At 37.9% G+C, this 12,782-nt stretch overlaps 1 protein-coding gene across 2 annotated transcripts in view; it reads right to left on the reverse strand.

Annotated features, from left to right (window-relative positions):
• LOC117405132 (mannosyl-oligosaccharide 1,2-alpha-mannosidase IB-like) overlaps window positions 1-5,245 on the reverse strand; it is a 94,997-nt gene extending 89,752 nt beyond the window's left edge. The window contains exons 1-3 of one of the 2 annotated variants that reach the window (XM_059029963.1): window positions 4,712-5,245; window positions 4,405-4,518; window positions 3,356-3,786 (exon numbers count right to left, since the gene is read on the reverse strand). In XM_059029963.1, the coding sequence (XP_058885946.1) occupies window positions 3,356-3,666 (311 nt within the window). In that variant the 5' untranslated portion in view covers window positions 3,667-3,786; window positions 4,405-4,518; window positions 4,712-5,245. Of the gene's footprint in view, window positions 1-3,355; window positions 3,787-4,404 lie in introns of both variants that reach the window. The other variant, XM_034007947.3, reaches the window with a different exon arrangement.
• Between the last annotated feature and the right edge of the window lie 7,537 nt (window positions 5,246-12,782).

The raw sequence follows: 12,782 nt of genomic DNA on the forward strand, positions 1-12,782 counted from the left end.
ATGTTGGATTAAGATTTTGTGCCCTTTGAAACGATTCGTGTCAGATTGATTTTGAATTGTTCAGCCTCAATTCAGGATTTTTGCTTTATGTACTGTGTTTCAATTCTTTAATGAATAGGATAAAGCAAAGGCAGAATACTGCATACATGAGACAAACAGGTAAATGTAATTCTACTTTTATTCACAATCTCATCTCATTCACTTACTCCAGCAGTTTATCCTTCATTTTGATTGTCCTTTCACTATAACGAACCCCTCGACATAACACACAAAAGGCTCGGACCCCAACAGGTTCGTTATAGCAACGGTGTACTGTATTTACTTTAGCTTGGCATTGCCCTTTAAACTGACGACTGGTGTAATGGATGTGTTATCGGATGAAAATTATTTATAAGGAAAAATAAATTACAGCTGCACACCTCTTAATATTTATTTTCAAACCACCTCACTTCATATTCAGCAGACATAGTTACTAAAACATAGGGCAAAATAACAATGGAAATTCTAGGAACGTATAGATGGCATAAGTATCTTTAAATAGAGCTTGAATGAAACTGATGTTGGCTAGTGGTTTCTTCTTTAACCTTTTATTCTTTTAATTAACAGCACCTACGACAAAGAGCTGTCAGGAAAGCTTTCAGGCTGTTTTGGAGGTCAAATGTGTTAATAGGACATCTGAAGGGAGCAATTTTTGTTGCTACTTTGGAACATTAAAGGAAATCTATGTATGTCATTCTGTGAATCAGATATTCATGTTCACATTCAAGCTCTCTTATTACTACCAATGCAAAACAGTCTCTATACTTGGCTTCATCCAAAGATTGCTACAGTAGCCCTAAGTTCGAACTACCAGCTACAAACTGCTTTCATCTATTTCATACAATTGAGCAGATAACCAGAGACTGACTCTTGAGTTTTGCAGAAGCACCTACATGCATGTTCAAGAGTACTGTACAGTGCCTAATAAATTACATATTATATATATATATATATATATATATATATATATATATATATATATATATATATATATATATATATATATATATATATATAAATAATATACATATATAGTGCCTTGCAAAAGTATTCAGACCCCTGACCAATTCTCTCATATTACTTAATTACAAATGGTACATTGAAATTTCGTTCTGTTTGGTATTTTATTTTAAAACACTGAAACTCAAAATCAATTATTGTAAGGTGACATTGGTTTTATGTTGGGAAATATTTTTAAGAAAAATAAAAAACTGAAATATCTTGCTTGCATAAGTATTCAACCCCTGTGCTGTGGAAGCTCCCAGTTTACACCGATGAAAGAAATTTCCCTTACGAGGACACAATTACCTTACCATTGGCCTCCACCTGTGAACCATTAAAGTTGCTGTCACATTTTCTCGATAAAAACCCCACTGTTGAAGGATCATTGGTCAGGCTGTGAATCTGAAGGAAAATGAAGACCAAAGAGAATTCTACAGAAGTTAGAGATAAGTAATACAAATGCATAGATTAGGGAAAGGGTACAAAATAATATCCAAGTGTTTGGATATCCCAGTGAGCACAGTTGGATAAATAATCAGGAAGTCGAAGCTGCATCACACCACCCAGACACTGCCAAGAAAAGGCCGTCCCTCAAAACTCAGCACTCAAACAAGAAGGAGACTTGTGAGAGAAGCCAGCAATCACTTTGAAGGAGCTACAGAGTTCAGTGGCTGGGAGTGGAGTAATGGTGCACTAGTCAACCATATCAAGAGCTCTGCATAACACTGGCCTGTATGGGAGGGTGGCAAGAAAGAAGCTGTTACTCAAAAAGTACCATCTGAAAGCACGTCTGGAGTTTGCCAGAAAGCATGAGAGTGACCCAGCTGCGATGTGGGAAAAGGTTTTGTGGTCAGATGAGATCAAGATAGAGCTTTTTGGCCAAAACTCAAAGCGCTATGTGTGGCGCAAACTAACACTGCCCATGCCTCAAGACACACCATCCCTACAGTGAAGTATGGTGGTGGCAGCATCATGCTGTGGGGATGCTTCTCATCAGCAGGGACTGGGCATCTTGTTAAAATTGGAGGAAGGAAGAATGGATGGAGCAAAATACAGGGAAATACTGCAAGAGAACCTGCTTTAGTCCGCTAAAAAACTGAAGCTTGGGAGGAAATTCACCTTTCAGCAGGACAATGATCCCAAGCACAAGGCCAAAGCAACACTGGAATGGATCTAGAACAAAAAGGTGAATGTCCTACATTGGCCCAGTCAAAGTCATGATCTCAATCCCATTGAGAATCTGTGGCACATTTGAAAATTGCGGTCCACAAGCATCGTCCAACCAACCTGAACAACCTGGAGCAAATCTGCCAAGAAGAATGGGACAAAATCACTCCGACACTGTGTGCTAAGTTGGTACATACTTACCCCAAAAGACTTAAAGCTGTTATTGCAGCGAAAGGTGGCTCTACCAAATATTAATGTGTGGGGGTTGAATACTTATGCAAGCAAGATATTTCAGTTTTTTATTTTTCTTAAAAATATTTCCCAACATAAAACCAATGTCACCTTACAATAATTGATTTTGAGTTTCAGTGTTTTAAAATAAAATACCAAACAGAACGAAATTTCAATGTACCATTTGTAATTAAGTAATATGAGAGAATTGGTCAGGGGTCTGAATACTTTTGCAAGGCACTGTTTATATATATATATATATATATATATATATATATATATATATATATATATATATATATATATAATATATTTTTATCAGCCTGTACTTTACTAATTTCTATTGACAGTTATACCCAGACCCAACACTACGCACCCCTAGATTTACAACCGCCCCCTCCTCCTCAGTACAAGTCATAATAGTCAGTGGGCAGGAACCAAACCGCTGCACACCACTGTAAGAATAGTGCACTACATCACGCCCTCTCCTTGGTTTCCATCAGCCAAAAAACCTGGGCTCTTTCTTAAGCCAGAGAGTAAGGTTTGTGTTTCACCCCATCAATATTAAGAAGGACAAACTCCTTCTAGTGGTGAATATTATCAGTACTGTGTCTGCTTAAAACCAGACCATCTCGTTTGGCTGCCTGACAGAGCACCTGTCTTTGAACCAGGAGGTCCCTGGAGAAAGACACAGTCACACCAAATAAGAGGTTATACAACAGTATGTTAAATCATTTAGCAACAACCTATCGGTTTACAAACTAGGGTACCTTCCAAAGCTTAGCCTAATAATTTTAGCTGCAAGGCCATTCCAATGAAAACCACCAGAACAATGGCATGACCCAGATTTTTGTAGTGATGATTCTATTAATGCACACAAGTTTATTTATCTAAATAAAACGGTATAAAGGTGTACCTGTGTCGGTGTTCGTCGTGTCCTCCTTGACCATGGATGATATGACCCCCTGGGTGTTTTCCCTCCTTGATGGGGTCAATATGAGGTATTAGGACGTCTTCCAAACCCAAATCAAAGCGCTTGTGTTTTGAGGAGTCTGGGAGGAAGAAAAACGCTCCAAAGCACAGGGTGATGAAGGCACTGAGGATGAGGAGCAATATAAACTTCTCAGATAGTCGCAAGGTGGCCCGGTGATGAGGGAATGACGAGAAGCCGGGGTTTAGGGTGGGTATTCTTCTCCCAGAAATTGGCAACAGAGCCGGAGTAGTCATTTTTTTTAATTGTTTTGTTTATTGTGATATGTCTCCAAAATGTATTATCTCGTGTCTGCAGTGAGAGAAGATTAGTAATACTTCTTGTTGTCCTCTTCAGCAGACGGGCAACTGTGTCTTCTGAATAAAATAACAAAAGACACAAAAATTACGAGAGTAATAACATGTTTTGCACACAGTTCGCCTTAATACTATTAATAACATGATTTGAGAATCTGCCAACTGAAAAAAAAAAAAAAAAACCTGAGAAAAAGGGAGGCGTCTAGTCATGCACAACACACATGCATAGTTGAGGTGATTAATTAAAATGTACATCAGTTACTGTTTAAAACCGGGGAACGATACTAATGTAATTGTATGAAAATTAAATATTTTAGCTGCGTGTCACCGTGGTACAACAAGGTTTTTTTAAAAAAAAAAACGGCCAGTCATGATTTTTTTTTTTTGTAAGAAAATATTAAGCATCCAGCACTTGAGTACGCCTGTGATACAGCACAATACCAATTGCACTTGCTATGGATTTAGCATTTCAAGTCTTGCAAATTCAAGGCGAACTAATTTCAAAATGTTTTTAACACACTACGTATGCCGTTAATAATAATAATAAAAATGTATACAGTTAAGTGAAATGTTTTGTATCCGTAGTTAAGTATGCTTTCTGCATATAGTTTAACATCGGTAACTGTTCGACATCAGAATCCATTCGATAAAGCAGAAAAAAACAACCAATTTACATACCAAGTAAAACATATTTGTGTCATTCCAAACCATGTGTCATCCACACAGCACGAGTTTTCATCCAACCCGCCAGAGAAATTGATAGATTATTCTTCGTTGTTAAAACCAAGAAATCTCGTTTCGTTTAAAAAAGAAAAAAGGGGAAAAATATACATATATATATATATATTAATATTATAAAATCCATGTAGAGCTCACATCACTTCACATTGCTGCCATTACGAACATTCGTGAGAGAGCTGTACAATTATTTACTGCATTTAAGAGAAAAAATAAATAATCCGTTGCATTTCGAAAAATAACTCACTGTCTGATCCTACCCTTCACTTGTCCAGCCTGGGTGAGACTCGGCCACGGTTGCAGCAGGGCTAACCCTGCGCTTTAAATTTTAAATCAGTTATGAAACAGACCACATTTGAATAATGTGCAAGTACGCCACGAAACTGATATCTGTATACAGTAATATTTCCGTGTCGTCTTCGTCTTATTGCGTTTTTCTATCTATTCTCATCATTAGTGTAACGTACAGTAAATTAAATGAGTCCCCCCTCCCATTTCGTTCTCAGAGCTGCTGCATCGCCTCTACTGTTCCAGCTTTTCAAACGCTGTTTTCGAGGGGCTTTTACTAGGGTTTGCACAGATGGCCTGAATAGTTTCCTGTATTACATTTTGTTTGTTGTATGCAGAGATCGTGTTTTTATTTTGTCTAGTCTTATAATTTCATTTAAACGATCTCTCTGCATCTGAGATGTTGTTACTGCAGCAGCTCCTCTTCTCAGTCCTCCGGCATCCCAGCAGTAACCGGGAAGGCAAAGTTAGGGAACATCTCGAAACTCAATACGTATGTCAAAATGACAGATGCAAAGATCTTAAGGGATAATCTACAAAGTGTAACTTTATACGTCCGGTGGAAATGTTGTTTGAGTCAGTGAAAAAAAAAAAAAAAAAAAAAGAATACACGGTAGATTAGACATGTAGACATGTCATTAATACTATTTATTATTATTATTTATTTCTTAGCAGACACCCTTATCCAGGGTGACTTACAATTGTTACAAGATATCACATTATTTTTACATACAAGTACCCATTTATAGAGTTGGGTTTTTACTGGAGCAATCTAGGTAAAGTACCTTGCTCAAGAGCACAGCAGCAGTGTCCCCCACCTAGGATTAAACCCACGACCCTCCTGTCAAGAGTCCAGAGCCCTAACCACTACTCCACACTGCTGTATGACACATGTATTTTAAGTTATATATTGATAATTGTACAATTACAGAATAATTGTTGACCTTAGTTTCATTACACTCTGCATGGATATTTGTTACAAAAAAACGATCCCCCTGCCTTGTGATGTAGCTCTCAGCCCCTTTCACACTGGCACTCAGACCTGGGTCAAAATTCACGTACCTGGGTCATACCCGGGTTAACCGCAAGGAACATTTCTGTTTATTCTGTTTAGCCATATTTTTGTTGATTGAGACACAGCATTAGCAAGATTGCAGCAGGGATGTTGAAACATTTGCTCAAATCAACATTTGGGCCTACGGTTCAATCCAGAGAAGCTTGGATGGAAGCATCTGTAACAAGCTTCTTCTGGGTATTGATACGCACATTGCATGCTTGCGTCTGCCACTCAGGTGAATCCTGCTTTAAAAAAAGCAGTGTGAAATCACGTACCTGACCTGCATAACACTGGGTAGAGCATGCCAGTGTGAAAGGGGCTTTGGTTAACTGCTTTTAAAGAAATACATTCAAATAAAGAGAAGAGGATCGGACTTGGTAGGATCTGGATACTAAGTGGGCACAAACATTATAATGTGATGTAAGGATTTTGCCTTGCACTTAGGCAATTGCTGACCTTCCAAAAACTTTACACCTCTTCTTGCAAGGTGCAAACCATTGCAGAAGCGAGTAACTAAGAGCTGTATAAAAGCACACCCCTGCACCTGTCATTGGCTGGTACACTTCCTGATGCGGTGACACTTGGCTCTTGTCGAGGAAAGACAGGAACATGTTCGGAGGAGAAGGGCAAGAAGACCCTGCATATTAAAATCCCAGGGTCACTTCGTTTTGGATGCCGGAGGACGCGGTGCTAAAGTGTTCCCTTTCTCTCCACCACTTCCTCCAGGTGCTGCGGGGTACACGTGTTCATCCGGATGGACAACACGACAGTGGTGGCGTATGTCAACCACCAGGGTCGCCTATGGTCCCCGGGGTTGCATCGCATGGCCTTCAGGCTACTGACATTGGCTCAGAGGAATTTGCTGTTCTTGCAGGCGACGCACATTCCCGGAGTGGTGAACTGGGCAGCAGACCTCCTCTCCAGGAAGGGTCCGCCTCCATCAGAGTGGCGACTCCACCCTCAGGTAGTGGGGTGCATTTGGGAACGGTTCGGGAAGGCGCAGGTCAATCTCTTCGCCTTGGCGGAGACGGTGCATTGCCCCCTGTGGTACTCCCTCCACCACTTAGGCAGTCCTATTGGCATCGACGTCCTAGCGCACAAATGGCCCAAATCATTTTTGTACACTTTCCCACCTATACCGCTGCTCCCGGCCTTTCTCGAAATGGTCCGGTTAGAGAAGGCGTCGGTTTTTCTAGTGGCCCACAGGTGGCCCAGAAGAATCTGGTTCTTGACCCTGTGCCATCTCTTACAAGGCCACCCCTGTGAGATCCCGCTTTGCATTGACATATATTTTAAAATATATCCCAACATATTGTATGAAATATAAGGGAACATATTTCAAAGTATGCTTCCATATTCTTTGAAATTTGGGAATATATGACAAAAAAATATTTAAATATATAAAATGTCCATAAAATGTATAAGGGAACATATTTCAAAGTATGCTTCCATATACTTTGAAATATATAAAACTATATCTTTACAATATTTTGATTTATATCATAATATTTTCCAACATATTATAACATTACTACTGCACATGCATTCTACCCAGGGGTGATTTAACAGAGTAAAATCAACCAAGTTTTATTCATCCAACCCATACAGCTGCAGAGTATAACACAGGTTAGGACATTTCACATGCTCTCGGGAGAGAAAATGTGTATGTTACAGAAACAGTGAGGGCACGCCACGACACGTAAAGCAGCCTTTTTTAAAAGAATGTATTGCAATATATTGTGATGAAATCCAAAATATATTTTAGAATTCTGCCATCTATAAAATATATCTTGTATTCTTGTAGGAATGCACTGCAATATATTTTAACTGTTTTCTGAAATATATAAGAATATATTTAAAATATATTGCAGTATACAGTATATATGTAGGAAAGAGATGACAATATATAACCATGTATTTAAAATATATTTGTATTGCTTTGACATAACTGCAATATATTATTTTTCCGTATAGGTTATATCCGTGGTGGTGATATGTACGTTATCATTGTGCTTTTGAATGTCCTACGTATTTATTTCTCTGTCTGGAACAGCCTTCAAACACATGGATGTTGAATTTTAATAACACAAACCGTTTTATTTTGTTGTTTTTGATGGGACTTTTATATGTCCCCTTTGACAAAATACACAGCATCATGTTGAGTGTAATTTCTTGATCTGTCACAGCAGTCTCAATATGATGAGATCATGACAGAATGTGAGTGATTGTATGAGGGATGCAGACACTGAATGTCGTTTCAACAGTATTCATGGCCCTTGAAGTGTAGCTGGTCATGGATCAGCAGGCAAGGGAGGGGAAATAAAGTGCTTTACCAACTGAAAAACGCTTGCGGTTTAGGCAACAGATGCATGTGGTTCTCTGGTAAAATGATTTTGTTATATAAAGTAAAGGTTTGTACAACACTGCCCTATTGTACTGCTCCAGAAGTTATGTTTGAAGCGCAAACATAGGATTGGGATGGATTTATAAATATTGATACTAGAAAACCAGCTGAAATGCAAGTTATCTTGGAGACAACCCTGATGCTGTACAAGCACAAATGTAGCAATAAATACAAGTCTTTAAAAGTAGTAAGAAAGGATAAATAACAAGGTACATTTGACCTTTTAAAGTGGGTAAGCCTTTAAAAATATGTTTTTGCTTTTTTTTAATTATTTTTTTTGCTACCACACTATACATTCACTTCTGTGCGGCAGGTATTTTGCAGCGAGTGTGAAGCTAAGATGTTGTCCTAATACCTGTTGCACAGAAATCAAATTATAGTGTGATGGCAATGTGAAAATAAAGTCTGGAAACTAGCAAAATTGTAACCGATAACAGGGCAGAAGAGCACTGCACACCTGTTTCCCAGGGGGCTGATAATGCAGGAGATTACATTTAAGTTGGAATAATCAAGGTTTTACTATAACAATGATTATTTTTTCTTTGATGGGGAGTTTTTGGTATGAGATCCCTAAAGCTGAGGGAACACATTTTCAGGAACACTGATTTGAAACCTGCTTCCAAGAGACCAGGAGAATAGTTTGAGGCCTTTGCTGTGTCAAACAACTATTCTCTCCTGGTGTGCCATGAAATTTAGTCTCCTGAAACCAAGTTCCAAGTCTTGTTCCCTCAGCGTAAAAGTAAGGTACAGGGACCTCATATTTCTTCTCAAATGAAGGATGGAGCTTCAAAGAGCCCCACCCCCCCCTCCTTCCTTGTACACCATGTAGAAGAGATGATAGATGGTTTATGTCCACGATTTTCGCAAACAGCAATACATATATTTCAGTTTCTGTACTACCTACTGCGAATGATCAGCCTGTTTTTATATATTCCATGTCTGTTATCTATACTAGATCACACAAGAGATTCTTAATCATTTTGAGCATACACTGATAATCCTTTAACAGAAGCGATTTCCATCTGAATTCCCGCCGAAGTCAGTGAAACTCATACCTGCATGGACATACAGAACGGTGGCAGGGCTGGGGGGGAAGTCAAGATGATGCTGGGAAAACGAGAGCAAGTAATCAAAAAGCAACCAACAAAGACAGACAACGGACGTGACCTTTAAAGGTGCAGTCAAATAAAATGGAATAAAACAGCAATCTACGCCTCAGCACAGAGCAAATTCAATAAAGCTGACCTCCAAGATTTGTCTGTCCTAATAATCTCCAAAGTTATTAATGTAGGGCAGGACACCAGAGACTGGACAATAATTCAATTTTCTCGCCCACTGTGATCTGGGAGTCCAAGAAAAATGTACCTTGTTTTTAATAGACAGTTTCACACTCTTTTCCCTTGATAGATTTTACAGCCAGACCTACTTAAAATGTAATTTATTTTCAAATAAATGCAGGATATTATATGTTATAACTCCAATTATATCCCTGGGCTACAGCATTAAAGCTGAGTGGAATGAGCTGCATTTACAGAGAGAATCATCTGTTGAAGTGCCTTAACTGTATAGCAGGGCGGGATCACTTATCATTTTAATATACGCTATTATCAACTAGAATAGATTTAAAGACTTTAAAAAACAAATTGGGAAATGATCTTCCCCTATTTGGAGCAGGCAATTAGATGGGCGCTTTCTGAAAATCTTTGAAGCGTGACGCAACTAAATTGTTTTCACCGTTAGTGGTCTGCCAATAATTTGCACTACAAATGACATGTGTCTTGTCCAGTGTTAAAGGTCTGTCATGACTGTCTTGTGCTTTCCATGCTTTCTGCATAAGCAGCTTTGTTAAGGGACAAGACGGCTGCCCTGGCCACCACTGTCATGCCCCTTGCGTCACCGAGATCCCCAAATGATTGCTGAATAGTTGTACACTCTCACACAGCTTAAATAGGTCTAGTTGGTCACATGCCACAGACATATGAATAAATACAAGTTTTCCAATACATGCATTCTTTTATAGTTCAGGTGGTCCCTCCATAGAATCACATGGCTTTTTCTCCAAATATCTACACTGAGGGTGGTCATAGCTGTAGCACCTGCTAAAACAAACCCCATACTTGTGTATTCATTTAATAAGCAGTAACGCTGTCTCAGAATGCAGATATTTTGCAACAATTAGTAAGCAACTGAATGATTTTACTCTGTGATTGTTTTTTAAATTATTATTGAAGATCTTTATCTGTAAAATGTCACAAACATGCAGGGGCAGGGGCATGGTCGCAGGGCATCTTTCCAAAAGAGAATGTTTGATTAGTAATATTAAATCTATGCAGTGAAAGGTTTAAGGGCTAAAGTAGGTAAGGCATCTATAGCAATTCCAGGTTCTTTATAATAGGCAATTTATTTGAATGGGTCTGTCATTTCAATAGCACAACAGCGACATCAAGTGGCTGCTAATGCTGGAGCACCGACACAATTAATTATAAACACAAGGCATACAGTGTATAAATACAGACTCCTTCCCGCAATGCAGCAACATTGATGTGAAATAATCTGATCTCCATAAGAGTTTAGTTGCTCCTGATAGGAGACTTTTGGGATCATCAATTAAATGATTCACAGTTGGATTTTCTTGTTGTTTCCCATTGATCCTGTTGAGCTTCAAATCTGGGAACCTTCTATTATGTAGAATGCATTTCAAGAATGTTCTGCATATTAAATATCACTAAAGCACTAAATATCACTAGCACTAAAGATTGTCAGACCCCAAAACCATTTCACAGGGGTAATGCTAGTAATCTTTGTAAGGAACTGCTGTTTAATTTTTATACCTGATGACATTTGACATAGATAGGCATTCATTAATCACTAATATGTAAATAGAGTTAATAAGGATTTGTATATAGCACTGTTATCATTCACTGCTCCACAGTAGCATACTCTTTCACAATCCATTTACAATGTGCAAAATATTTATAATTATACAGAAAAATCATCTTTCTACCTTCTGTAACAAGTGGTAAGAAATAAAAGCATGAAAATTAACCACATTTTTACATTACGTTGAAATTTGCAGTTAATGCTATTGTTTGTCTGTACAGTTTTTGTATGTAAACAAAGCTGTAAATCAACATTTAATAGATTAAATTTGTAAACCTATTTAAACAGAATCTGAGTTTTAGAATGAAAAAAAAATGTGTTTCGTCATATTTTTATTTTACATAGTTTTTGCAGTGGCCTATAATTACAATGTATTTCTGTTTACCATTCAAACCTTTAGAATTTTTATATCTACCTTATTACTTTGGATTGTGGTGCAGTTAGATCACACATTTCATCAGACATGTACCGTTTGATTGGTAGAAGATATTTTTTTAACTGATTTCAGATTTGAATAGCAGAGAAGTAGAGGAAGATTTCATACACTTTTTGTCTAACTTGTTGGGAAAGTGGTCAAAGTGCTAGCTGATTTGTGTCAAAAGTCACAATGTTTACTAATTGTCTCATGCTTAGAATGTGCTATAATTTGAAATCTTTCAAAGTTCTATGACAGTTAATTCAACAGTGGGAAGTAGCCTACTGAAAGAAGTTGATGCGGTTACTAAAACAGCTGTACCTCTTGATTGGTAGACGCCTCTCCTGTTTTGATTTCATATTTGAATAGCTGAGAAGTAGAGGAAGATTTAATTTGCTCTAAGTATTTGTCTAACTTGTTGGAAAACTGGTCAAAACGGCAGTTATTTCTAAAAGTTCACAGAAAACGTAGTTGGTGCGGTTACTAAAACAGGTGTACCTCTTGATTGGTAAGTTATTTCTGTTTTGATTTCAGATTTGAATAGCAGAGGAGTAGAGGAAGATTCCATATGCTCTAACTTTTTGTCTTACTTGTTGGGAAAGTGGTCAAAGTAGCTGATTTGTGTCAACAGTTACTTCGTTTACAGTAAATAGAATGTTGGAAGTCTGAAAGAAGTAAAATATAAAATATATCAAAAAGTTGTATACAAGCACACTATTCCAGACCGGTCTACAAGCTTTAAAGTTTGAACGGCGTTTCTAGGTTAAACGCCAAAGAAGAAGAAGAAGAAGAAGAAGAAGAAGAAGAAGAAGAAGAAGAAGAAGAAGAAGAAGAAGAAGTATGTCGAAGATTTAAAGTGGGAACTCTTGCTTCGCATAATAATAATAATAATAATAATAATAATAATAATAATAATAATAATAATAATAACGGGAAAAACTGTGAATTATATTTTTATTATGGCAAATATACAATCTCAACACATATGTTTGAACTAGGGTGATTCGTTTTATTCCAAACGTTCTACTCTTGGGGGATGGGGGAGGCGGGGTGGGCATCAAAATAACTCACCATGAAGAGGTGTACATTACCATTCTATATTCCTGTAGCTGCTACGCAAACTCCCCCCTTACTCCAAAAATAGAATTGACTTGTTATCTCAAACAGACGGTTTGTCTGCGCGAGCCTTCTATGTTTCTGCACACATAACACGTCATTACTAGGACAGAATCGAAGGAGAGGCTGTTAGACTGTCACTGTCTCGTTCACGCAGA

The sequence above is a fragment of the Acipenser ruthenus genome, chromosome 9 (assembly GCF_902713425.1).
Source record: "Acipenser ruthenus chromosome 9, fAciRut3.2 maternal haplotype, whole genome shotgun sequence".
NCBI classification, from domain to species: domain Eukaryota; kingdom Metazoa; phylum Chordata; class Actinopteri; order Acipenseriformes; family Acipenseridae; genus Acipenser; species Acipenser ruthenus.